This window comes from Typopeltis vanoorti, chromosome 20, assembly GCF_054136105.1.
Source record: "Typopeltis vanoorti isolate ZY-2024b chromosome 20, IOZ_Tvanoo_1.0, whole genome shotgun sequence".
Taxonomy (NCBI): domain Eukaryota; kingdom Metazoa; phylum Arthropoda; class Arachnida; order Uropygi; family Thelyphonidae; genus Typopeltis; species Typopeltis vanoorti.
The window spans coordinates 79722177-79748251 of NC_143568.1; the positions used below are offsets into that span (position 1 = coordinate 79722177).

At 36.9% G+C, this 26075-nt stretch overlaps 1 protein-coding gene across 5 annotated transcripts in view; it reads right to left on the bottom strand.

The window, feature by feature from the left end:
- Klp68D (kinesin-like protein 68D) overlaps positions 1–26075 on the bottom strand; it is a 479354-nt gene that overhangs the window by 251611 nt on the left and 201668 nt on the right. For all 5 annotated transcript variants that reach the window (XM_090410558.1, XM_090410557.1, XM_090410556.1 and 2 more), the window contains exon 13: positions 21941–22036. In XM_090410558.1, the coding sequence (XP_090266684.1) occupies positions 21941–22036 (96 nt within the window). The remainder of the gene's footprint in view (positions 1–21940; positions 22037–26075) is intronic.

Consider the following 26075-nt stretch of genomic DNA (forward strand, 5'->3'; position numbering starts at 1 on the left):
GGGCTGCGAAGGCTTACACCGAGGCAGTGCAGCTCCTTGTGGGCTGCATCACCCAGGCCAGGCTCTGCCCCCGTTCTTCTCAGTATTAAACTGGTCATTCAGGTTGAAATTTCAGAATTCACCTAGTTTCTTACAAATTGTCATATGTAATTTTTAATGTTATTTATTAGTTCCTCTTTTTCATGTGGTGCTTCTTTCATTTGTTTTTCCCCACTTTCCTCGGGCAGACACCTGAAGAGGTGACTGACCGGGGAAAGTTGAAAAGAACGGATGGAGGGAGATAATGTCGGAGATCTGCTTGGTGCTGACATTTAAGTCAGGCCAAGTAGATAGACTGAGGCCTCTTTTAACTATCTACTACTATCCACTCTATCTTTTCTCCTCCTCTCTCACTATTAAGCTGATTCTCAGCACAACTTTTTTTAAATCTAAAGAGGCCAGTGATGAAAGGCATGAACTCCCATTCTACCTCCTCACTGATGAGACCTCAATAAAGGTTGAAACCGGTCAGGATAGTAAGCTATCTCCCTTAATGAAAAACAACATACATCTCCTATGGGATGATGTTTTACATTAGGGTTAATACTAAGAATTGTGATCTCAGCTTTATCCACCTTTACTACGAGTTGCCCAGTATTGTACTACCCAGGTGTTTGCTTATGCTTGAAAGCGCCGAACTTTTATAGCTTGCTATATTCGGCACGAAACTCTGATTTCTATCTTAGAGTTTCTTATTCGGCTTTGAAATAATGTGGGATTAAATATCCCCTTAATTTAAATAATTTTTACATCGCCGAAGTGAAGCCTTTTGGCTTTTTATTTCATTAATTTATTTGTGCACCTATTTAACAACTCGTACTGTAAAGTATTAAAGCTATTATCACTACAATCTCGGTATTTATTGGTCTACCTCCTCACTGATGAGACCTCAATAAAGGTTGAAACCGGTCAGGATAGTGAGCTATCTCCCTTAATGAAAAACAACATACATCTCCTATGGGATGATGTTTTACATTAGGGTTAATACTAAGAATAGTGATCCTAGCTTTATCCACCTTTACTACGAGTTGCTCGGTATTGTACTACCCAGGTGTTTGCTTACGCTTGGACTCGCCGAGCTTTTATAGCTTGCTATATTCGGCATGAAACTCTTTGATTTCTATCTTAGAGTTTCTTATTCGGCTTTGAAATAATGTGGGATTAAATATCCCCTTAATTTAAATAATTTTTACATTGCCGAAGTGAAGCCTTTGGCTCTTTATTTCATTAATTTATTTTTCCATGATTTCTCAAGAGGAAAATCGGTCAAGTGGAAAAACTGTTTCAAAATAATGGTCAGTCCTTGGCTTACATTGAAGTTCTGTTTAATCCCATTGCGAGTTGAAAAGGTCATAAGTCAGCAATTACTATATGAACCTTAAGAATATGTTAAAAATTAGCATGCCTGAATGCTGAAATGTGTAGGCTCAATTTGTTATATTTTTAAACTGATTTTACTCTTTCTTTATAAGTGAACATAATTTGGACTGGAGCAACCTGAAAATATAATTTATTTATTGTACTGTATGTATAATGTATAATTTATTACTGTACTGAAATAAATAATGAAACAGAGCATGCAGTGTTTCTATGTAGAAAAATACTCTTCTGTGAAGAGTAATTCTTTAAAGCTACTGCTACTTTAATTGGATAATTCACAGAAGGGAAGGGAGGCTTGGTCATCAACAACAAATTCTTCAAATCAGGAACTGCAACAAGCCATTCTGAAGATTGTTAACCTGATCATAAACTTGTGGGAAACTACACCTTTCAGGGATGAGGAGAGAGAAGGATGGGATTCTTTCAAAATGTGTGCACTGCATCCAACTTAGTCTGCACAGTGTGCCTTGTCTTTTGTGCATAAATTTCTCTATAGCAAGCAGCTGCAGCTTATATCATTCTGTATATAAATCTCTCCATGTGGTGCATTCCTTCAAACAATAGAACTGCTCAGTAACAAAAAAGCAAATGCCATCGCCAATTCCCCCCCCCCCCTGTAAACTTCATGAGGGCTTAAATGTTTCTTCTGGTTTGTTTTCTCTCTTCTTCAATTTGTACACTTCTAGTTCTATGATGTCTTCATCTGAGAGCTATTTTTCCTCAGCTTCTGCCAATTGCTCTACATCATCACTGCTAACCTCAAACTCATTCACTAGCAACACTATCTGTCACAAGTCTATTGTAAGAATTTTCTTTGCTAAATCCCAGGAATATATGAACAAATGCAAAAGCAGCTGCCAACTCCATTCATACACTCTGCTATCACCTCACTCCATGCTGCATCTACATTCTTTGTGCAATGCAAGATATTATATTGCTTCAAAAATTCTTTGAAAGTTTTCTCACCCTCAGCATCAGCATGTCCAGAGCAAAAGTATTTCTTAAATAATATGCCTTGAAGGCAGCAATAACAACCTGGTCCAAGGATTACAGGTGTGATGTGATATTCAGTGAACATGTTAATAGGATGCATGCTATAAGTGTGAGCGGTCATATGTCTTGGCTCGACTGTAGAATGATATGGAATAAACAGGACATTATTTAAAGCAATACATAGTTTGTATTTGAGATATAAGTCTAAGAAGATGGTTTGGTGTAAAATCAGGTGGGAAATAAGAATGCACTTTACCTACATGCTTATTCTTCATATAGATCACATCATGAAGGGAAGTAGCAATAGGCCTGATATTAAAACTGGAGATATTCAACTCAGCTCTTTACTGTTAGTAGATGTTATACTCCTAAATAAATACTGTATCAGTCTGCATGATTACTTCACTAAACTTAATAATTGCTTGTTTAAGTTAAGGGATATTACATCCCATATAGTTTCTTAGCCGAATAAGAAATTCAAAGAGTTTCATGCCGAATATAGTAGAAACTATATAAAGTTCGGCGATTCCAAGCGTAAGCAAATACCTGGATACTGCAGCACTGATCCCAAGGGGTAGTGCAAGCTGGGGCAACTCATGGTAGAAGTGGAGCGAGCTCCGATCACTATTCTTGATATTTGCCCATAATGTGAACTAGCTCCTAGGAACTGTATTTTTGTTCACATTATGAGAGAAGGTCACTACCCAGACCGGTTTCGACCTTTATTGAGGTCTCATCAGTGAGTAGCCAGACCTAGTTAATATCAAGTTTGTAGCGAACAGAACTTGTACCCCTTCTACGAGTATTGCCGCGACGTGCTCTAATAAAATTAGAGCACCTAATAAAATTAGAGCACCTCACGGCAATACTCGTAGAAGGGGTACAAGTTCTGTTCGCTACAAACTTGATATTAACTAGGTCTGGCTACTCACTGATGAGACCTCAATAAAGGTCGAAACCGGTCTGGGTAGTGACCTTCTCTCATAATGTGAACAAAAATACAGTTCCTAGGAGCTAGTTCACATTATGGGCAAATATCAAGAATAGTGATCGGAGCTCGCTCCACTTCTACCACGAGTTGCCCCAGCTTGCACTACCCTTTGGGATCAGTGCTGCAGTATCCAGGTATTTGCTTACGCTTGGAATCGCCGAACTTTATATAGTTTCTACTATATTCGGCATGAAACTCTTTGAGTTTCTTATTCGGCTAAGAAACTATATGGGATGTAATATCCCTTAACTTAAACAAGTTATATGTCGCCGAATTGAAGCCTTTGGCTCTTCACATATCTAATATTTTATTAGAGCACCTCACGGCAATACTCGTAGAAGGGGTACAAGTTCTGTTCGCTACAAACTTGATATTAACTAGGTCTGGCTACTCACTGATGAGACCTCAATAAAGGTCGAAACCGGTCTGGGTAGTGACCTTCTCTCATAATGTGAACAAAAATACAGTTTCTAGGAGCTAGTTCACATTATGGGCAAATATCAAGAATAGTGATCGGAGCTCGCTCCACTTCTACCACGAGTTGCCCCAGCTTGCACTACCCTTTGGGATCAGTGCTGCAGTATCCAGGTATTTGCTTACGCTTGGAATCGCCGAACTTTATATAGTTTCTACTATATTCGGCATGAAACTCTTTGAGTTTCTTATTTGGCTAAGAAACTATATGGGATGTAATATCCCTTAACTTAAACAAGTTATATGTCGCCGAATTGAAGCCTTTGGCTCTTCACATATCTAATTAATAATTGCTGTAACAAATTTGGCATGAAAGTCAGCTGAATTGTGAATGGAGGAAACTATAGAACAAATAAAGAATTTCAACTATTTAGGCACAATTTTTACTGAAGATGGCACATCAAATATGGAAATAGATAACAGAAAAGCAAAGCTGGTATGTCACAGAGTCAACTGAATAAACTCACATAAATAAGAAAGTTAGTCAAAATACTAAACTTGCAGGACTAGACAGGGCCGGTCGGAGAGTATCTGATGCCCTTAGGCAAAGAAAATTTAGGTGCCCCTATACATCGTCTCTATATATATTTTTTCTGTTTAAAATCTGGTGCCCCGAAGTCTCAGTGCCCCTAGGCTAAGACTTTGGATTTAGATTGCCTAGGTTCGCCTAATGATAAAACCGGTCCTGGTACTAGAGCTTATGGGCTTAAGGCAACATATATACATGTGTATATACATATATATATATACACATATATACATATATATATACATATATATACACACATATATATACACATATATACACACATATATATACACATATATACATATATATATACACATATATACACACATATATACACACACACATATATATATATATATATATATATATGTTGCCTTAAGCCCATAAGCTCTAGTACCAGGACCGGTTTTATCATTAGGCGAACCTAGGCAATCTAAATCCAAAGTCTTAGCCTAGGGGCACTAGGTTATATATATATATATATATATATATATATAGGTTCTGAAAAAATGAGGAGAGTGAACAGATGGCATCAATGGCATTCAGGAATGTATGAGCACAGCCTATTTCAGGTCACAAACAGAACAGAGAGGAAAGATTAGCAAGCAGGTGTTTGATGCCAGGATGGTAGGAAAAAGACCCCAGATGTATATGGATTCATGCAGTTAGAAGTTAAATGAAAAGACTGATATATAAGATCTGATAATACTGGAGTTCTGACATATAAGACCAATTTGGAAGAATACAGTTGATAAGAAGTTAGCAATAATGGAAACTTTTCATGTATCCTGTCATGATATCCAGTACCTCATTCATTCCTGCTACTGCAGGGATGAATGAGGAGGAGAAGAAACTTGTTCTGTGGATTTCAAGGTGTACTGTAAAAGGATGTTGGGCAGCAACTGTACATGTTCCAATGGGCTTGGTACAGGGTGGGGGAATTATTGATGCTGTTTCAGATGAACCTTTCCCATGAAAGTATTTATAGAATATACAGATTGCAGAGACCAAGCGTCTATGTGAAAGTTGGGTGGGGGGGATGAGTTGGTGAGGGATGGGCCATTTATTAGTCTAAATGCTCTCCTCTGTATTGAGTCAAGCATTTTGAGGGAGCTTTTTGGAACCCCCCTTCCAGATGTGAGAGCAGTATTCGAGAGCTGGGCGGATTTGTGACTTGTATAGTGTTAACAGCTGTTTAGAGGTGAAGTAGCGGCTTGAGCAAAAGACAAAACCTAGTTTTTGGAAGCTGAGGATGCAATGGTTGTGATGTGTTTATGCCAGGAGAGGCTTGATGTCAAGGTAATTCCAAGAAGAGAAATTTCGTCTTGTCTGTGAATTTGAGTGTTATCGAAAACAATGCTGGGGGGGGGGTTCTTTTTTTGTGAGAAATAAGACAGAACTGGGTTTTACTAGTGTTGAAGTTGAAAAGGTTGTCTGAGCCCTATCGGAGGATGGCTTGAAGGTCGGAATTAAGGGAAGTGGTGGTTGATGTTCTGTGGGTTGACGTGAGTTGTACAGGGTAGGGTTTGTCAAATGAAAGGGAGGAATGTAGTGTGCTGTCATCTGCAAAACTGTGTATTGGGTTAGAGGTCAAGTGAAGTAGGTCATTGATATATAGAAGGAAGAGGGTCGGTGAGAGAACTGAGCCTTGAAGAATCCGGCATTAGTTAGATGGCGAGAGGATAGGGAGCCATCTACCATCACACATAGTGTGCATCCAGATAGGAAGCTAGCAATCCATCTGCAGAAGTCCTGAGGCAGTGCAAATGATGGGAGTTTGCTTAGTAAGCCTTTGTGCCAGACTCGGTCAAAGGCTTTGGAGATATCAAGTGCAACTACTTGAGATTTGCCGAATTTCTCCATAGCACTTGTTCAGTGATGGGTGATGTATGAGAGTAGATCTCCTGTTGAACGGTTTTGGCAGAATCCATACTGGTGGTCACTTAATAGCCAGGTACTTTCAAGGTAGATTAGGATTTGAGAGTTGATGATTTTCTCCATTACTTTAGATAGGACTGAAGTGAGTGAGATAGGGGCAGTAGTTAGATGGCAGTGATTTGTCACCCTTTTTTAGGAATGGGTTGAATATAGGCCAGTTTCCAGGTTTTGGGATATATACCATTGGAGTAAGAGAGTGTGTACAGGTGACATAGGATAGGAGTTAGTTCAGATGCACAGACCTTCAGAATAATTGGCGGAATTCTGTCTGGGCCATGAGACTTTTTTGTGTCTAATTTAGACAGCAGGTTTGTGATGTCTTTTTGGCAAAAGGATATAGGGGGCATTGTATGTTGGGCAGTTGGAATGACTGGAGGACATTTGCCATTGTCAGTTATGTGTGCATTGGAGGCAAAGTGTGATGCCAGGAGGTTAGCTTTTTCTATGGGTGATGTTGCAAATATTATGATAGAGGTGGGAATAGTGTAGTGCAAAAGTTACGGCCAATTGCCTTGGCAAGGGACCAAAAGGCACAGCTTCTGCTTGGACAGGCTGAAAAGCTTCCTGCTTTTTTGCCTGTACAAAATCTGTTTTGGAAGTATTGATAGTTTTCTTGCATTTGTTTCGGGCTTCAGTGTAGGCATTGAATGAGGATGGGATTCTTGATTTGAGCCAGTTGTGGTATGCCTGATTTTTCATTTGTACTGCCTTGGCACATTTTTTGGAGAACCAGGGTTTAGTTAGGGGACGGCAGGTCTGAGTAGTGTGGGAAATATATGCTTTCATGCCAGCGAGGATCACTTTGGTGATGCATTCAGTGCATATGTCTGGAGTGGAGGACCGAAAACAAGTCTAACCATGGGAATGAAGGCATAGTAGTCTCGGAGACTGTCCCAATTTGCACTATTATAATGCCAAACTACTCTTGTGTGGGAGTAACTGTGTAGGCGTTGTTGCATGGGGGAGGAGATAAGCACTAAGTTGTGGTCAGAATTACCCAGGGGGCTTACCACATTTACTGCATATTTGGAGGGGTCATTAGTAAGGAAGGGATCTAGGGTATTTAGGAAGTAGTTTGGGTTTATCTGGTATTCTGGTTGGTTTTTGAACAATTTGCGTGAGGTCATTAGTGACTGCAAATGTTTCAGCATCTCTGCCTGCAGGATCTGCATGACTGGAAGAGGAAAGCCAATTGGTGTTATGGATGTCGAAATCACCCAGGAGGATGATTTCGCTGTTTGGGGGAGTGGGACTGGAGAAAATCAACTTTTAAGGAGAGGAAATGAAAGAGCTCTGAGTTAGGAGAGCGATAGAGACAGCAGATGAATCTGACTGAGTGGTGGAGGGATATCTTCAGCCAAAGAAGGTTGAAGTCAGGCGATTCCAAGCTAGTTGTTCTCTGGCAGGGTATGTCAGAGAGGATATATGCACAGATGCCACCCTTGGGTCGAAAGGAGTTAAATAGTGTATAGGTAGGAAGGTTGAGATGAATTGTGCTGGGGAGGCGAGATTTGAGTTTCAGTTAAAAAGAGTAGGTGGAGTTTGGTGGACTGCAGGTGGTAGTGGATGCTGTTGAGGCTAGAGTTGAGGCCATGGATGTTGGTGAAGTGGATATGCAAGGTTCTGTAAGGCATGGATTTGACCCCAAGGGTCCTGCACGTTTCCTATGCAGTGCCTGCATGCTGGTGTTCTTAGTGGCTACTGGCGTCACTTGGTTTTTGTACTAGTTTGGATTGTTTGTAGCCTATTGTCCAACTCTTGTCTCCATTTTAGCATTTTTCTTCTAGTTGTTTTTGGAGTTGGCGTCTTTGTTCTCTCTGGACAAAGGTTAAATCAGGGTCGAGCAAGTATGAGCGACTGGGGACAAGTGTCCTTTAGCTTGTTGTTTGTCGCTGTTATAAATTTGGTTGTGTTTATTGGTGAGTCGCAGGTCACTTTCACGAGACATGGATAGTTCGTTCCATCCTTTCTTTTGTTTATGGGTCCAATATGATGGCATGTGATGATGTTTCTGGTTATCGAAATTGCATTCTCCTGCAAGTTTGCCGATGTCTTCTTTTAGGGATTTATCGTTTTCTGTCGGAAAGTTCAGGATAACAGTGTTGAGTTTCCTATTTTTGGCCTAGAGCGACTCATGTACCGATGATGTGATTAGTTCACGAAGTTCGTCAGCAGGCACGGGCGCTGATCGTTGAGCATCTCAAACTTAGTTTCCAACTTTCTTATTTTGGAGGAGAAGGTATCGATCACGATATTAAGCTGCTGCTCGAGGTTTGTGACTCTTTTGTCTAGGTTTAGTATCTGTTTTACAGAAGGGAGGCACATCGTACAGAAGTAGAGCTGGTATAGATCGGTGAAAAGCTTGTGCGCCGATTCATTTATTTTCGCGCAAGAAATATGTATCCAGTTGCAGCAAAAATCACACAATATAATTTTCCCCCCCTTCTTTGACTTCTGTTTCACAGCTGCGGCACTTCCTAATGTCATTCGGTTTGTTGTTGATCGGCGACGCTACGCTGATGGGACTTGAGGTAGTCTTCCATTGTTGGCTTTTGTTGCCACCATCTTTATTTCGGATGGTAGGCATAGCACTTTCACGTGGCAGTTTTTTAGTTGTAATATATAGCAGATTTGTACTTACGAGTTGTACTGTAGTAGTCAGCTGCTTAGTACCTTCTGTTACTTTTCCATTTGCTGCTTATTTTGTACAAAAAACACTCGCAGTTACGATAAAATGCGGGAGCACAAATTTAATGTTGATTATTCACTGGTGGCACCACCTATACCCATTCCACAACATTCAAAATATGAACATAAGAATAAGTCAAATTTCACGCGTATACTTCTATGTGTCTCAGTCTGTGCTGAGTGAACAGGAGAAAACACTGAGGGAAGGTTTGGTATTGAGACCATATTATAATATTAATAAAGAATTTAATAAAAAAATAAGCAATTAAAATCCGACAAGTTTCGTACGTCATAAGACTTACATCATCAGGGATGGTGGTGCATAAGTTTTACACATTTTATGGTGTTCTTATTTTTATCTCCTTGCAGACAACTTCACCACGTACCTCCCTAACTGAATCAATCAATGCCTTCTTCAGAGTTTTCCACCAAGACTCCAATGTTTGGTTCTTGTTTTCAATTCGTTTCATTTTTGTTCAACAATGTTTATACAGTCTAGTCTACAGTTTACTTGTAAATGCAGCTTAACTTTAATTCTTTTTAAAACTTTCTTACATACTGTTTTTTTTTTCAATGTGATATCCATTTTCATCCTGCTTAGTACTAAGTAATGGTCACTTCCAATTTCAAATTCTCTGTACATTCTTATATCTGAATGAGCATGATGATATCACTATCAACAATGACATATCAATGAGGCTTTTCTTATTTATTGTGTCTTCTCTCCATGTGAACTTGTGCACACCTTTATGTTGAAACATAGTGTTAGTAATGACTAGCCCATGTCTGGATTGGAAGTCCAGTAAATACTTACCATTATTATTAACTTTGTCCTTTTCTCCAAATTTTCCCAAAACGTTACTATATGCCTGGTGGGATTCATTTCCTACTTTTCAGATCTCCAACAAGGACCACTTTTCCCATTTTCTTTATCAGCTGCCTGTTCTAATGACAAAAAATCCCTCCACTACATCCTTAGAAGAACCTTCTGTGTGACCATAGGCACAATCAAATAAGTTTTGTTGTCCATGTCCCCATTTTGAAGTTTGCCCAGATAACTGAGTCACTGGTAGTGTAGTCACCAGTGATGAAAAGTGGATACTTTAGAAGGTTAAGTGACAAATGCAGTGGGTTCATTCAGGAGGAACAGGCTAAATCTCAGCTAAAACAAGACCTTTATCCTCAGAAGGTTTTCTTAAGCATTTGGTGTGATAAGGCTGGTATTATACACTTTGAACTCTTGCCACAAAGCGAAACAATCATAGCTGAAGTATACTGTGAACAATTCGATCGACTGAATGAAAAACTAAAAGAAAAGAGGTGTTCTCTAATCGAAAGAGAGTTGTTTTTCACCATAACACACATCCTCATAGTGCAAGAATCACCTGTACCAAGATTGAGGAACTTAACTTGACTGGGAAAAGCTTCCACATCCTGTATATTCTCCTGATCTTGTACCATTAGATTACAACTTATTTCAAAGTTTGCAACATTTTATTCATTTATTTATTTATTTGTATGGGGTTCCATTCCCCCCCATTCCTCCACTGTCCCTTACACTGGTTAAGCCCTCCTAATGAGAGATTAAGTAGGTATTTTATGATTGTAAATCTGTGTGTGTTCTCAGGCCAGTTTGCCTGTTCTGAGGGATTAAAAACACAAGTTTCCAGGTGAAAAAAACCTCTACCTCCGTATGAGACCGGCTAACTCACCTTTAGTTGAAAGAGACCAGATAAAGATTCCTCACGTCATGGACAGGAATCGAGCCCAGGTCTTTCTGACCAAAGGGCTTCATCTATACCAACTGAGCTATGGAAGCTCCAACATTTCATTAATGAAAAACAATATACAATACATTAGAGGCACTGAAATTGAGCCTAAGAGACTTCTTTGCCTCCAAACCTCCTGAATTCTATAGAAGTGGCATTATGAAGCTTTCATAATGTTGGAAGAGTGTCACCGATTCAAATAGAGAACATATGCTTGGTTAAATTAGCAAGTGATTTATCTTTTATCCTTTCAAAACTTAATGCTAAAAACATTACTTTTGGGATGACCTAATACCATGTTCTGGTCTCATTCAAAGTACTCTCCATGTGAGTCAATGCACTTGTCCTAATGTTTTTTCCAGTGCTGGAAACAGTTTTGGAACTGATTCAATTGGAATACCGTTTGTGTCCTCCAGCGACATTTCTTCACTTCGTCCACATTAACGAATCTCTACCCATTTATGGTTTTCTTTATCCATAGGAATAAAAAAAAGTCACATGGAGAAAGACTGGGTGAGTAGGTAAGGCGGGGACAACTGAACTGTTGTTCAGTTGGACAGACAAGGCTATGCGGGATGGAGCATTGTTGTGGTGCAGTAACCAATCTCTGCTACTCCACATTTCTGGCAGTTTTCATTGCACACTATCACGTAGTCTTCTCAAAATGTTGAGATAAAAATGTTGGTTCACTATCTGTCCAAGAGAAACAAATTGTGTACAATTCCATTCACATCAAAAAAAAAAAAAAAAAAAAAAAAAAAATCAACATTGTCTTGATATTTGATCAAACTTGATGCCTTCTTGGGTCTCGGTGAATTTGCACGTTTCCATTGGCTTGATGCTTGTTTTGTTTCTCGATCATAACCATAGCACCAAGACTCATCCCAGTTCACAACTTTTGAAAGTTCTAGTCATTCAGAAATTGCAACTCCCTCAAATCGCAGCAAACATTCACACTGCTGCTTTTTTTTTTTTTTTTTTTTAAATCCTCTGTGAGCAAACGAGACACAAAATTAGCAACCATGTTTCATTTGCAAATCTTCTATTACAATTCACTGGCATGAACTCCATGACAAATTCATCTGCTTGTTGAAGGTCAGCCAGATTGTGGTTGGTCTTCAAATGACATGTCCCCATTTTTGAAATAGGAAAACCACACGTAGACCTGTGTTTTACCTAAAGCATCATCCTTAAAAACCTGCCAAAGTATAACAATAGTTACAGCTGTAGTTTTACCCAAAAGAAAACAAAATTTCATGGACATTCTCCATTCCTTGTTGGTGAGACATTACAAAATCGTCACACTTGCTTGCACTAACAAAGTTAGTTAGCTAAGCACTAACAAAAAAAGCAGCAAGAAGAACGAACCAGTTCACACAGGATGCACTTGCCAGACTGACATGAAAAACATGCATTTTCTACTTACAGATGATACCACTAGGCACCATCCGTAACTAGAAAATGCATTAGTGCCAACATCAGATTCCAGTTATTTTTGGATATCCCCTCGTATAATTAATACAGTTGAGGATAACAATTATCCAATCTTAAATTTGGGAAACTGATCATGAGGTTTAGCTGATGAAGTAAGCTTCAGCACTTTCCTTGAATAAACATTCATATTTATAAGTAGTGTGATCTATGTAAAAGTTTATTATCCCAATGAATCTCATGGCTAGTGTTAATTCAATTGGTCACATGATCCAGTAGGGTAATATCATACTTTTACATAGATCTACTTATATAGATGAATGTTTATTTAAGGAAAGTGCTCAAGCTTTATTTCATAGGCTGAACCTCAATCATAATGATGGTCTTTCAATCTCTGAAGTTTGGGAGCTTGTTACCCTCAACTGTATTACACACACACACACACACACACACACTGGGTGATTAAAAACTAACAGAAAAAGTAAAAATTCAATAATTCGAAAAAGTATATAGACAGTAGCACGATATGGTTTTCACAGAAATGAACAGAAAGACAATCATCATCTAATTCCTGACATGTACCCTCAAGGGATATATAGACAGTAGCACGATGCAGTTTTCACAGAAATGAACAGAAAGACCATCATCATCAAATTCCTGACATGTACCCTCAAGGGATGTACAGGATATGATAGTACTACATGAAAAATTTACATAATTACTAAATTTCTATCTACAATTTTCCTCCAAATAAGTCTATTACTTGTCAAGACTCCAATATTATCATTATCAGATCTTATATTTCTATCGTCTAAGGCACTTTGTACAGTATCAATCCACCTATATCTTGGTCTTCCTCTGGGTTGTTTTCCTGCCAACCTGGCAGAGAACACTTGTTTTGCTAATCTTTCCTCTCTCATTCTGTTTAAGTGACCATACCACCTGAGATTAGCTCTGCTAATGCATTCCTGGATGCTGACAATGTCAAGTTCTTTCCTAATATCCTCGTTTTTAATATGATATTGCCATTAATGCCATCTGTTCATGCCTCTAATCTTTCTCAGGACTCTCATATCTGCGGTCTCTAGTCTTTGGTCAAGTGTTTTACTTCTGACCCAGCTCTCAGATCCATAAGTTAAAACTGGTATGAACACTGTCTTGTATACAGCTAATTTAGTGTTCTGACTAATTTCTCTCTTATTCAATATGAATTTATTCAATTGACTTCCTACCATACCAGCTTTGTTGATTCTGTTGTCTATTTGCATATTTAATTTACCATCTTCACTAAAAATCGTGCCTAAGTAGCTGAAATGTTTTACTTGTTCCACAGGTTCCGGTTTCATAACACAGTTGACATTTTCAACAATTCTACCTATTTTCATTGTCTTTGTCTATTTAATGCTGACCTTCATACCATATCTATTACAACAGTTATTCAATTTAGTCAGAAAATCTTGCAAACTTGAAGCGGATTTATTCAGAAGTATAACATCGTCTGCATAAAGCAAAGAGCTGACATTAACATCTCCAATTCTGATATCACGTTTAATACCACTTTCCTTCATAATGTGATTCATATAGATAATGAATAACAGAGGGGATAATGTACATCCTTGTCTCACACCAGATTTAACATTAAACCATCTTCCTGTACATCCTTCAATTCTAACTGCCAACTTATAACTCAAATACAGGCTAAGTATTGCATATTGAATAGTTTCTCTCTCTTGGTACCTTGTCATATGCCTTTCCAGGTCGACAAAACTTAAATACAGATCGCTGTTATATTCCCATGATTTCTCCACTATCTGTCGTAAAGTGAAGATCTGATCCTGACAGCCTCTATTTGGCCTGAATCTAGCTTGTTCTTCACCAAGCTTTTCTTCCACAATTCTTCTCAACCGATTCTCAAGTATACTTGCATAGATCTTGCCAGGAACACTCAGTAGAGAAATACCTCAGTAATTCTCACATCGGTTTTATTTTCCTTTTTATATATGGGCACTATTAGAGCTCTACTCCAATCATTCGGGAATTGGTCCCTCTGTCCAGGCTTTCTGAACTATGCAGTGCAGCCACTGTAAGACTTTTATACCACCATACTTCAGCATTTCTAGTTGAATATCATCTAATCCTGCTGCCTTTCCACATTTCAAGCCTTTGATGGCTTTTTCTACTTCAAGTACGGATATGTACTCCTGACTGTATGCCTGTTGAGTGTTTTTTACCACTGTGCTATCACTGCTTGTTTCATTTAGCAATTTTTTGAAGTAATTACTCCATACTTCAAGGATATCTTTTTTCATGTTTTCATGTCACCTTTATCATCTCTAACTCCTTTTAAAGCATTCTTTCCTCCATTTCTAAGCTTCTTCAACAACCTCCAGAATATCTTACCACCTTCTTGATGTTTATTTTCTATGTTCTTGCCAAAGTCCTCCCATGACTTTTGTTTAGCTAGTTGTACACAGTGTTTCACTTTCTTACATTTCTCTCTGTATTCTCTAAGAGCAAAAGCTGACTTATTTGCCAGGAACTTTTGATATGATTTCTTCTTTTCCTTCGCTGCCTCTTTAACTTCCTGTGTCCACCATTTAGTACTGAGTTTTCTATCCTTGCAGACAACCTCACCACATGCCTCTCAGGCTGAATCAATCAAGGTTTTCTTCAAAGCTTGCCACTGAATCGCCAAGGTTTGGTTCCTGTTCTCAAACTCTTTCATTTTTTCTTCAATAATCTTTGTATATGTTAATCTACAGTTCACATCTGAGAGCTGCTCAACTTTTATTCGCTTTACAACTTTCTTACATGTTATTCTTCTCAATATGAAATTCAATTTTATCTTGCTCAAGACTAAATAATGATCGCTTCCAATTTCAAATCCTCTGTACACTCTGGTGTCCTGTCCCAGGTAGAAATCATCACTATCGACAATAACATAGTCAATGAGACTTTTCTTATTCCTTGACTCTTCTCTCCATGTGAATTTGTGCACATTTTTATGTTGGAACATTGTGTTAGTAATAACCAGTCCATGTCCTCAGCCGAAATCCAACAGGTATTTGCCATTATTATTAGCTTTGCTCTTTTCTCCAAATATGTCTGACAATCATTTCCTACTCTGCTATTCAGATCACAACAAGGACCAACTCTTCCTTTTTCATTGTGTCAGTTGCTTTTTCTAAAGCATCAAAAAATTCCTCCACTTCTACCTTAGTAGAACATTCTGCAGGACCATAGGCGCAAATAAGTCTCATTTTCCAGTTCCCCATTCTCATATTTGCCCACATCACTCTATTTGAGACTGCCTGCCATTCAATAAGATTAGCCTCATATTTTGTGTTGAATAGTATGGCTACTCCTTCATTTCCTTGATTGTCATTTCCTGAATATAACATTTTGTATTTATTGCTCAGAAAGATCTCACCAGTTTTTGTCTTTTTTGTTTCAGTCACCCCTATTATGTCGATCTGGTGCTTATCTAATTCTTCAGCTAGCTCCATTTCTTTGCCATTCAGGCTTTTTATGTTGATAGTACCGATCTTTAACTCTGGTGATGTTGAGTTGGGGTGTGCTTTTAGATTTGTTCCAGTAGCTGGCTTTTTGCTGTTTGCCCTGGTTCCCTGGCGAAAACAACGGGGGGGCCTTGTTTAACCGGGTGACGCCCCAGCCGGCATGAAATTTTGTCATGTTGGACCATCATTTTGTATATTGGTTTAAGCCAATAAGAATACAATTTGGTTGGCTAAATCCCAAATTCCCAGCCCATCCTCGTTCGTTCAGTATCCAGGTAGATACCCAACAGGGTGCACCACGAGAAGGTGAGGATTGGACATTAGGTCAGAAGCCCTGGTCCGTTCTCCACATTCTTTTAAAGGCTATGTGGAGGTCTCCTCTCAGTTATACAGCTTTGACCCTTAAGCACCCCTCACAGAAAGACAGGGGATTATTTTTAATAATGAAACATTTTATTGCCAGAATAGTTACATTTGTCGTCGATAGGTGGCTGTAGCGGTCCCAGAGCTGCCGCCTGTCGCTATTTAAACAGATCCGAAAATTGGCGACACCCCTTTGCATCAGCCAACGGTGACAGCATGGTGTGGGTTCACTGCATCATTCATTATAGGCCCCTTTTTCTTTGAGGAAGTCCACAGCGGTACATTTCGAACTGTTTCTGTCACACGTGAGCATTATGCAGCACTTTTAAGAGACACCGTCTTTCCCTCCTTGCAAGAGAGGCAAGTGCTCCATAGTGTAACATTCATGCAGGATGGAGCAACTCCACACATCACAGATCCTGTCCAGCACCTGCTGCGAATGTCATTTGGTGATGACTGTGTCCTCAGTTGCTCTTTCCCGCATAAATGGCCACCATAACCAAAAGTCACAAGGTGTAACTTGTGACTTTTGGTTATGGGGCTACTTGAAGTCACAGATGTACAGAGGTCAGCTGACATCATTGGCTATGTTGAAAGAAGCTATTCTCCATTATGTGACAGGAATTACAGCTGAAACTCTCTTCAATGCTGTGCCACGTTTGATGGCCGCCACATTGAACATTTGTAATCCTAGCTGCGTTGCAAACTGTGCTGCGCCAATGTACAAACTACTGACACAACTGAAGCGCCACCTGTTGGTGGCAAATGTAACTATTCTGGCAATAAAATTTTTAGTTTTTAAAAAAATCCCATGTCTTTCTGTGCATTTCTGTGAAAACCACATCGTGCTATTGTCTATACTTTTCGAATTATTGAATTTTACTTTTTCTGTTACTTTTGGATCACCTGGTATATGCACGCATGCATGCACACACACACACATGCATAACCTATCCCAAAGTGTTTTATCCTAATATGCAGCTGCATGTACAGAGGGATTCTGTTGTAACACATGCATTCTACTGCTTTTGTTTTCGGATTCCATCATTGTTTCTCACTTACACTGATAATGTTTTACAATACATAAGATGAAATATTTGTATAATACATAACTTTTATCATGGTACATGTGTGATTACAAGGGGAGGGGGGGGGGGTTCTGGAAAGGTCTGATAAATACAGAGAACAAAAATGATATCACAGAGCAACTGATACAACCACAAGAAAGAACATACGAGGATAAAAGAATATAAGTTACCTTCACAGCTCGGCTGCTAGTATCTTCTTTCTTGTGGTTATATCAGTCAGTTATTTTAACAACAATTTGTTCTAGACGTTTATCAGAACAAAATGATAAGTTTAGTGAGTTGGTTTTCTTTAACAGAAAACCAACTCACTAAACTTATCACTAAACCATTGCTATGATCAAAATACTGACCCAAAAGATTTTTCTAGAGACTGCATAGGTACTGAAACATCCAAAATAATGTCAATGAATATGATGGGATCAAATAGCTAAGTAAACAGAAAATTCAAAAGCTTTAGATCAATATCCAAGCCAATACAGGGCTAAAGTTCCATCCAATATTGAAATTCATGTTTGACTACTGACTTTGTCATCAATACAGATCTGAATGTTACTGTGATGGTATGTTTGTGATGTGTGTGTATGCTTGATAATGGCTATTGTGAAACTTTAACCAAGCATTAAACTCTATATATTTTGATTTATTCAAATAAATCAGCTAATGCCTTTTATTCCCATATAGGGACTAGGGGAGGCCATTTTAGCCCTAACTAACTTTTTAGAAACTGAGGGGGCAGTTCAATCTCCACCAGTAGCCAATCAGAGATAGCTGACCTAAGACTACCACTAATTACACATTGCATCTGGTGAAGAGCGGAGGCTACCAAGTGCCACCATCTCATGGTCCCTAATCTTAACACTATGTTTTACTGTCTGAAAATAATGCAAGTTCTGCAGTCAATAGGATGAAAAAACCAAGTTTCTGGGAGAAAAACCCCACTTGCCTGTGCCAGAGATCAACTAACTTGGGAACCGCTCCAAAAAAGGCTTAGAAAAAGTTCCTTTAATCATGACTAGAAATGAACTACAGCACTCTTTCTTTGGAAGTGGCATAGCACCATGTATATGCCACTTCCACTATTCTACACAGGCGCTGACTCATTTTTACCTATTAAATTAATTCTATACACTTACTCCATTTTTAAGTGGTTTCATCAGTTCTATACATTTTCAACATGAGTGTTTCTCCAAATTTTAAGCCTATATGGTACTTTCTGTGAAACTGACCTTACACTTATATTGGCTCATTGCTGGTGCCCTACTAAGTCCTGAAATGCAACCTCCTCCACATGTTTGTTCAACAGCTTTCTACCTTTCCAGGTGCTGATATTTCTCATTCCCTCAATTTTTTTTTACCATCCCCTGGACTGCATTAAGTGTTTTGCAGTTGCTTTTCTCACAGTGGAATTCCCAAAGCATTTTTGCTGAATTGCCATTAATGTAAAGCAGCTTCACTAGGAGTATGCGGTTCTATAATGAGAAATCATGTTAGTAATATTGGGACTTCCTCTCACAACCTTTTATATCCAACCTGGAATGATACAATAGGTAAAACACATTGGCAACTATACATTTTTATCCCTAGGTGAAAATGTGAACTTTTTTCACTTTTCTTTTCTCTTCTCCATGTTCTGAACTTTATGTACATACATACATATATTCAAACTAAATTTCACTCTAGAAGCATGAAATTGTTTGAAAAAGACAATTTGGCATCTAGAGTAAGGCTGCAGATCATCTATCTGAAGTCCACAGCAAAGATATGCTGGCATAACATTAAATTACGACCTCATCCACAGTGGATCACACCCAGTGTGATACATCTACCCAAGCACAATGACTAATGTAGCATCATATGCAAACATAATGTAATCAGGTATATCGATATGTTTTGAAGAGTTTTGAAGTTACAGTCATAGGAAAAAGGTAATGATATCACAAACTTTGAAGTTCCATTATCACTGTAAGGACTGGTACCCTCATCTCAAATATGGCATACCTGTTGGTTGCTTATTCACAGCACCTAAAAGATTACTTAGAATGCTGCCAAATAGACAAAGGTGTGAAGAAGTAGAGAAAGTGGATGTTTGTAGTGAGCAAAGGGTACAGTGCCTCTACAGACTAAGTGACTGATGCAACTGCCACAGATGACATTGCAATAAAACACAAACAAGTGAAGAACAATATCTAAGATGATGAATTATCACACTTGAATGTATGGCATTTAGCTCATACATTCAATGGTTTGTTAAAGTGCTTTCAATGTCAAGAATTATTTAAGGAACAGACAGAATACATCATCTTGAATGACTGGCAAATTAACTATATCTCAACCAGATCAAGCACTTGTAAGTGTAAGATGTATGAATGGATAAGATATTGCAGTCTACATTTCAGAGAGTATTTGATGACTCAATGGCACCATTGTTAGAAATCAAATCATTATATATCTAGTAGAATCAGTGTCACAGCAGGCTGTTATCCATGAGAAAATGTCATTATAACTCAATACATTGTCACTGTAAGTAAACTTCATGCATTATAAGTTTTAACCTTCCTTTTAATCTTATATTTCATGTTTTAATTAGAATATTCAATTATCAATAAACAGAATATGATAATATCCTTATATGATAAATCTAATTTTCAAATTGAAAATAGTGTAATTTTTTATTCATGATTTCCATGCAAAGAACAAAGTAGCAATAATAAAAATTAACACTTAAAAATAAGAGCACTGTTATGTTGAAAATAATGCCTGTTTTGCTTTCTATAATTATTGTCAGAATATTTATTTAGGATAAGCATGTTTTTTAATAATTATCAAGAAGATAAAACCAACAATAACCACTGTGAGAAATCTATTGATTTGATATTTATAATTAGTTTAATTCACAATAATAATAGTGTTACCTGTCAAATTCTCTTGAGAAAAGTCTTTCGCGATATACTGTTACTGCCATTAAACTTTCAACCATTGATTAATGTACTATTATGCAAATATTTCTGTGGAGGTGATTACATCTTTCCAATACCTTTTGGAAGCCAATTAGTAAACCAAAAATCAAAAGGAAGCATTCAGCTATTTTATCATTAGATGTTTTGTCTAGGTGCAAGTTTTATTAATTTTAGAAATAAAATCTTACTAGGTGCAATTCAGTTTAATTTCCTTGCAAAGAAAACAAAAGAATGGTTTTAGTATTTGGTGAGAGCTGATTAAGGCAAATTTTCAGAGATGGTTCTATGGGGGGGGGACTTGTTCTCATTTTAGAAATTTCTATTTTTCACTTCTGAATGCTCTTCTGTCATCTACTTGTAATTTCTGTTCTTTTTTTCATTTTTGTTTTTCATTTGTTCTTCAAATCTTAATGAAGTGTTACCAAGCACTTCCTGAACTGGCTGCACCTGTGTACCTCTATTATAGGTTGATAATTTCCCAATTTCAGTTAGAAGTTAGATCGCATTTCTCAGAAATGCAGTCTAACTTCTCATTGTTTATTACATTCTGAAATTTTGAGCGATGCAAAATAAGGAGTTTCAAGTCTGTTATGAAGAGCAAAACTGCTAAAATCACATCAGAGGCCCTCCAAATGTTACAAATAACATTTGAAAATGAAGATTAAGTCTTTTGAGTGGACTAGATTTACATCAGGGAATTAATTGCAATCTACTTAAGGTGATCATGAAATTACATGAGGTCTTGTTTATTACTAGAATTTTATTTTTTTTACTTAAACATTGAATACCTGTTATGAAAACTGCAATGCTGAATACTTTGCAAGAGCTATCTTATTATATTGACGTCAAATGTTGGATTCTTACAGTCTTTAAAATAATATTTCAATGAATCAAAGGACCTCAAATTTGAGTGCTTAAGTTGACTTACAACTTAACTTTCCTCTGCGAAATACATTTTATATGTTTGTTTGTATTATTAATTGAGCATTCATCATGAACATATGTTTAAAGGATATGTTCGAGCCTGTATTCCATTTAATATATTAAAATTTAAATGACTTGTAGCAATGGGATACTCCATAAGGAGAATCCATTTTCTGGGATATGAACCACTTTCGTTAAGTGAACAGTGTGTTAATTTAGTGTAATATACCTAATGCCATATAGGAAAATCCAGAACACTCCGAAGAGGATTTGCATTCGTATGCATTATCAGTATACTATTTTCTTACATTGCTAAAATAGCAGAAAATAAAAATATTAATATTTATTGCAATCCTTTACAACCAGTGGTGCCAAGCATTATAGGAAAACATCATAAAGTCAAAACAGCAGAGGGGGGGGGGGGGAATACAAAAGAAATCATAATAAAAGGATAAACTTAAATCTGTATTTATAAACTGAATTTGTTTGCTAAAGATTTGGTTGACTAGGACTAAAATAGTATCTGTGTGAAATTTATGGTACCATTTCTTATTATTCCTTCCAGTTAACTGAAGTATATCTGCTAATATCATATTTGTAGCAACCTCTTCTTTTTAATGCTTTCTTTCCTTCTAATATGTTTATAATCTATTTGTTGTCTTACATGTCTCAGGAAATTTATGTAAGTACACATTCATGAAATGTATTCAGTGTAATAACTAACAAAGTTAATAATAATAAACAGTCCTATAGACACAAAAAAGTATCTTCAATTTTGGAATAGAAGCTGTTTAAAGACTAATCTTCAATCACTGAAATTTTAGTGTAGTCTTCAAAATTATATAAGAAGTAACATACCGTGCTATTTCTTGTTGAAATTCTTTCAAAAGTGCATCCTTTGGATCTTCATTTACTCTTGGTCTATTCTTTATATTTTTTGCTCGATTTGCATACCTAACATACAAAGATATATAAAGAATAGTGAAAATGGAACATAAAATATCAGAATCATTCAGGTAAATGTTTTAAAATATAACACATTTCAAAATTCGTGTAAACTACTTATCATCAAAGCAAACTTATTTTTCTTGACAAGTATAAGACATTCACTAGTATTTTTAACTGATTGTATGCATTGATATATATATATATATATATATATATATATATATATAGACACACACACACACACACACACCAGGGGAGAATATTTCGGGTGTGCTAGGTGTGTGTGGTGCTCATCCACAAAATATCAGTATCACCAATATTATATTTCTGCATTTATTCCCGTTAAAGACCCCCAATTTTAATTATGCCATCAGACTTTGTGCGATTCCTAAAATTGAACACAATATACTGATTGACAATACAATGTACTAATGATTCTATGTCCTCTTCAGGAGGGTAAAAGTGCCTTCTTCATGAAGAACTAATGCTTTATTACCAAGGCACTTTTTGCCACATAAACATTGCATCACATATGCATTAATAGCCCAGGTGTGCTTTCGAAATGCATACACCTTTGAGCCATTCAAAAAGATGTAAAGAGGATGCAGTGGGACAAATTCTGAGCTTTCTAATATTTTTAAACCGCTGAGGAGGAGGGACAGGGTGATCTAAAATTTTGAGCTCACTCAGCACCTAGCATCTGTGATTGGTTATTGTGTCAACCAATCCAATTGAATGTTGTCATGAGTTGAGCGCTTTTCGTATCCGATGTATATTACAAAGTTCTTACGCATGTTTTCTGCAACTGAAAATTTGAAAGTGGATGTTAGGAGAAAAATGCTAATTGTTTTTTCTTTTGATTGTGCAGTATAGCATCTATTGAGGTTGCAAAGTTTTTTTAACAGTATATAGAGACATTTTTATTCTAGTCTTCAGAAACAACAGACAGTAAAAAATATCTATTCTTGAATAAAAATGAATATTTTGTGTATTATAAGCCGTTGATCTACAACAAAATACCAGCATATGTGAGACTGGTAAGACAGAAGAACTGCTGATACTAAAAAAAAAAAAAAAAAAAACGATGAATATAGGATTCCCGAAAGCATGGATAATTCCGATAATGATCAGATGTTATGTATACTGAGTCTCAGTAAACAAAATAAAATTCTTGGAAAACGGAGTGAATTATACACAAACCAGAGAAATACACCAAATTTTATGAGATGATTTACTGCTCCATCAAACTATATTTATTCCTGCAATACTCTCTCTCTCTTCATAAGTTTTTTTTTTTAATTATGCCATCATAAATTCACTTATTCGTATTTAGAATTTATAGGATCGTGCTATTTGCTCTACCCAACTACCTATAGGACACACATATCACAAATGATAATTATTAATTATTCTCTACCATTAATGAAAATGTTTCTACTCACACTTATTCTTTCCTATTCTCACATATTTTCATCTTTGAGTATTTCAAATATACCAACCAAATATAGCATTTTCCTCAATTATTTTCTAATAAATCCCAAAACAGATTGTTCTCCCACTCTACACAGAAGTATTCAAAGTTATCTTGCAATTAACTGCATTGGCCCAATTAAGATGAGCGCTGATGCACTATGTCCTCTCAAAACTTTCATACATCGATAAAATGCAATCACACGGTCATGAGAATCAGTGGGGGGGGGCACTTCCTTCTGGGATCGATTAAAAAATTCCACAAATTATAATCGCAAAATTGATTGAGATATGTAATCTTACACCCTCTATCCTGGGAATGCTTTGTCTTCTCAAAATTTTATTACGGGTTGGCCTGTTTTGGCCCACTGTAGGGTAGCCATAGAACGTGTTTTATTGCAGTAATAACACACTTGTTCCTGTTTTTGGTTCATATTCTTCTGATTTGTGAACAGTGACCGGTTAGTTTGCCCTCTGTGTCCAGTGAGTTACTGAGTGAAGTGTGAATTGTAAATTTATAGTGAAGCAAATTTAAACAAAAAAATACATTTTTAAAAGGTAAGTGTATGTAATTTAATATTATTTTACTTGTTAGTTTTATGATTTTTTTTGCTTTTAAACTAAAATAATTTAATTTAAGATTAATTAATTAGTTGATTTTAATAAAATATGCCGGTCAATTTTTTTTATATATGAAATTGTGCTAAAAACTATTAATTCCAAATACCTTTTTTTTCTCCCAAGAATTAAAGATCATTAAAATCGATGCAAAATGAAAATAATGTATTTATAGTTTACATCGACAAATAATTACATCAAAAAAAGCTAAGAGACGTTTATTAATATAATTATTTAAAAATCAATAATTATAAAAATTTATTGATGTAATTATTTGTCTCCAAGCTACCCCCACCCCTGGAAAATTTTCTGCAGACACACACACACACCCATGCATACAGTGAAATTGACCTGAAATTTGTAGAGCGGGTTGCATAACCCACATGACAGCACAACAACCAAAATGAGCACGCGACACCACTGATATATATATACATATAAAAAAAGGTTTAATGACTGTTACCGAGAGATAAAAAGATGACAAGATATATTTAAAAAAGATACTACTAGTTTACTAGTTTCGTTACATGAACATCCTCAGGTATCACAAACAAAGAAGTATATAAAAAATTACAGAGACGTAAAATTGTACTAACAGAACAAGTATAAAAAGACAGTAGCGTGTTTGAAAAAAATGCAAGTATGAATTCCAAACAAACGAATACTACGCACTGTTGCGAGTGCCCCAATACTGAACAGAAGCAACGTGTGCATCAGAGAGATTGTAACTCAGGCTGTTGTTGATATGAGAGGAATCTAGAGAAATTTCTCTAGATTCAACAATCTTTCTTTCGAGTTCATCGTAGCACACGTGGATGTTAGAAGTTTGAGTCCAGTTTACAATGTGCTGGAGGCCTTCGTCTGAGTTGGCTGAAAAGAGAACGTGGCTAGAGAGAGTGCTAGCTCTAGTCCTGTTATAGGAGATATCTCTACAGTGTTCATCCAAACGTAGAAGAATGGATTTAGCAGTCTGTCCACAGTATGGCTTTCCGCAAACTTCTAACATCCACGTGTGCTACGATGAACTCGAAAGAAAGATTGTTGAATCTAGAGAAATTTCTCTAGATTCCTCTCATATCAACAACAGCCTGAGTTACAATCTCTCTGATGCACACGTTGCTTCTGTTCAGTACTGGCGCACTTGCGACAGCGCGTAGTATTCGTTTGTTTGGAATTCATACTTGCATTTTTTTCAAACACGCTACTGTCTTTTTATACTTGTTCTGTTAGTACAATTTTACGTCTCTGTAATTTTTTATATACTTCTTTGTTTGTGATAGCTGAGGATGTTCATGTAATGAAACTAGTAAACTAGTAGTATCTTTTTTAAATATATCTTGTCATCTTTTTATCTCTCAGTAACAGTCATTAAACCTTTTTTTATAATATTCGGAGTAAAAATGAATTTTGAAAATATATACATATATATATATAGCATGTGACAAAAGGAACTCGAGGTCAAAGAAAATGTTACATCTGATTACAGTGTCAGAGGGAGTTTCAGTTAAAGACATAACAATTCTGTCTCCAGTTGGTGACAGATCATGTGGTATTCACTTGGGAATGGCTGAGTTTATGAGTGTCCCATTCAGAAAATGTTACATGCCGAACTAAATGAATGAACTAATGAATGCAGATGGTATGCAGGCGACTGATGCAGAAATTATTGTTCATTTAATGAGTAACCATTTTGCTGAAAGCTATCAATCTGTTGCATGCAAAACTGAACTCACTGCTACCTCTTCACTTTGTGGAAACTTGTGTGTATGAGGAGGAAGTACTAGATCTGTTGCACAAATTGAATGATAATTCAGCAATAGGAACTGACGGGATATCACAGCATGGGTGCTAATTGTATGTTCAGCTGAACTGGCTATTCCCTTGCCCAAGTTATATAATTTGAGTCTCAGAACAGGGAAGATTCCACAGGAGTGGAAAGAATGTATGGTAATCCCAT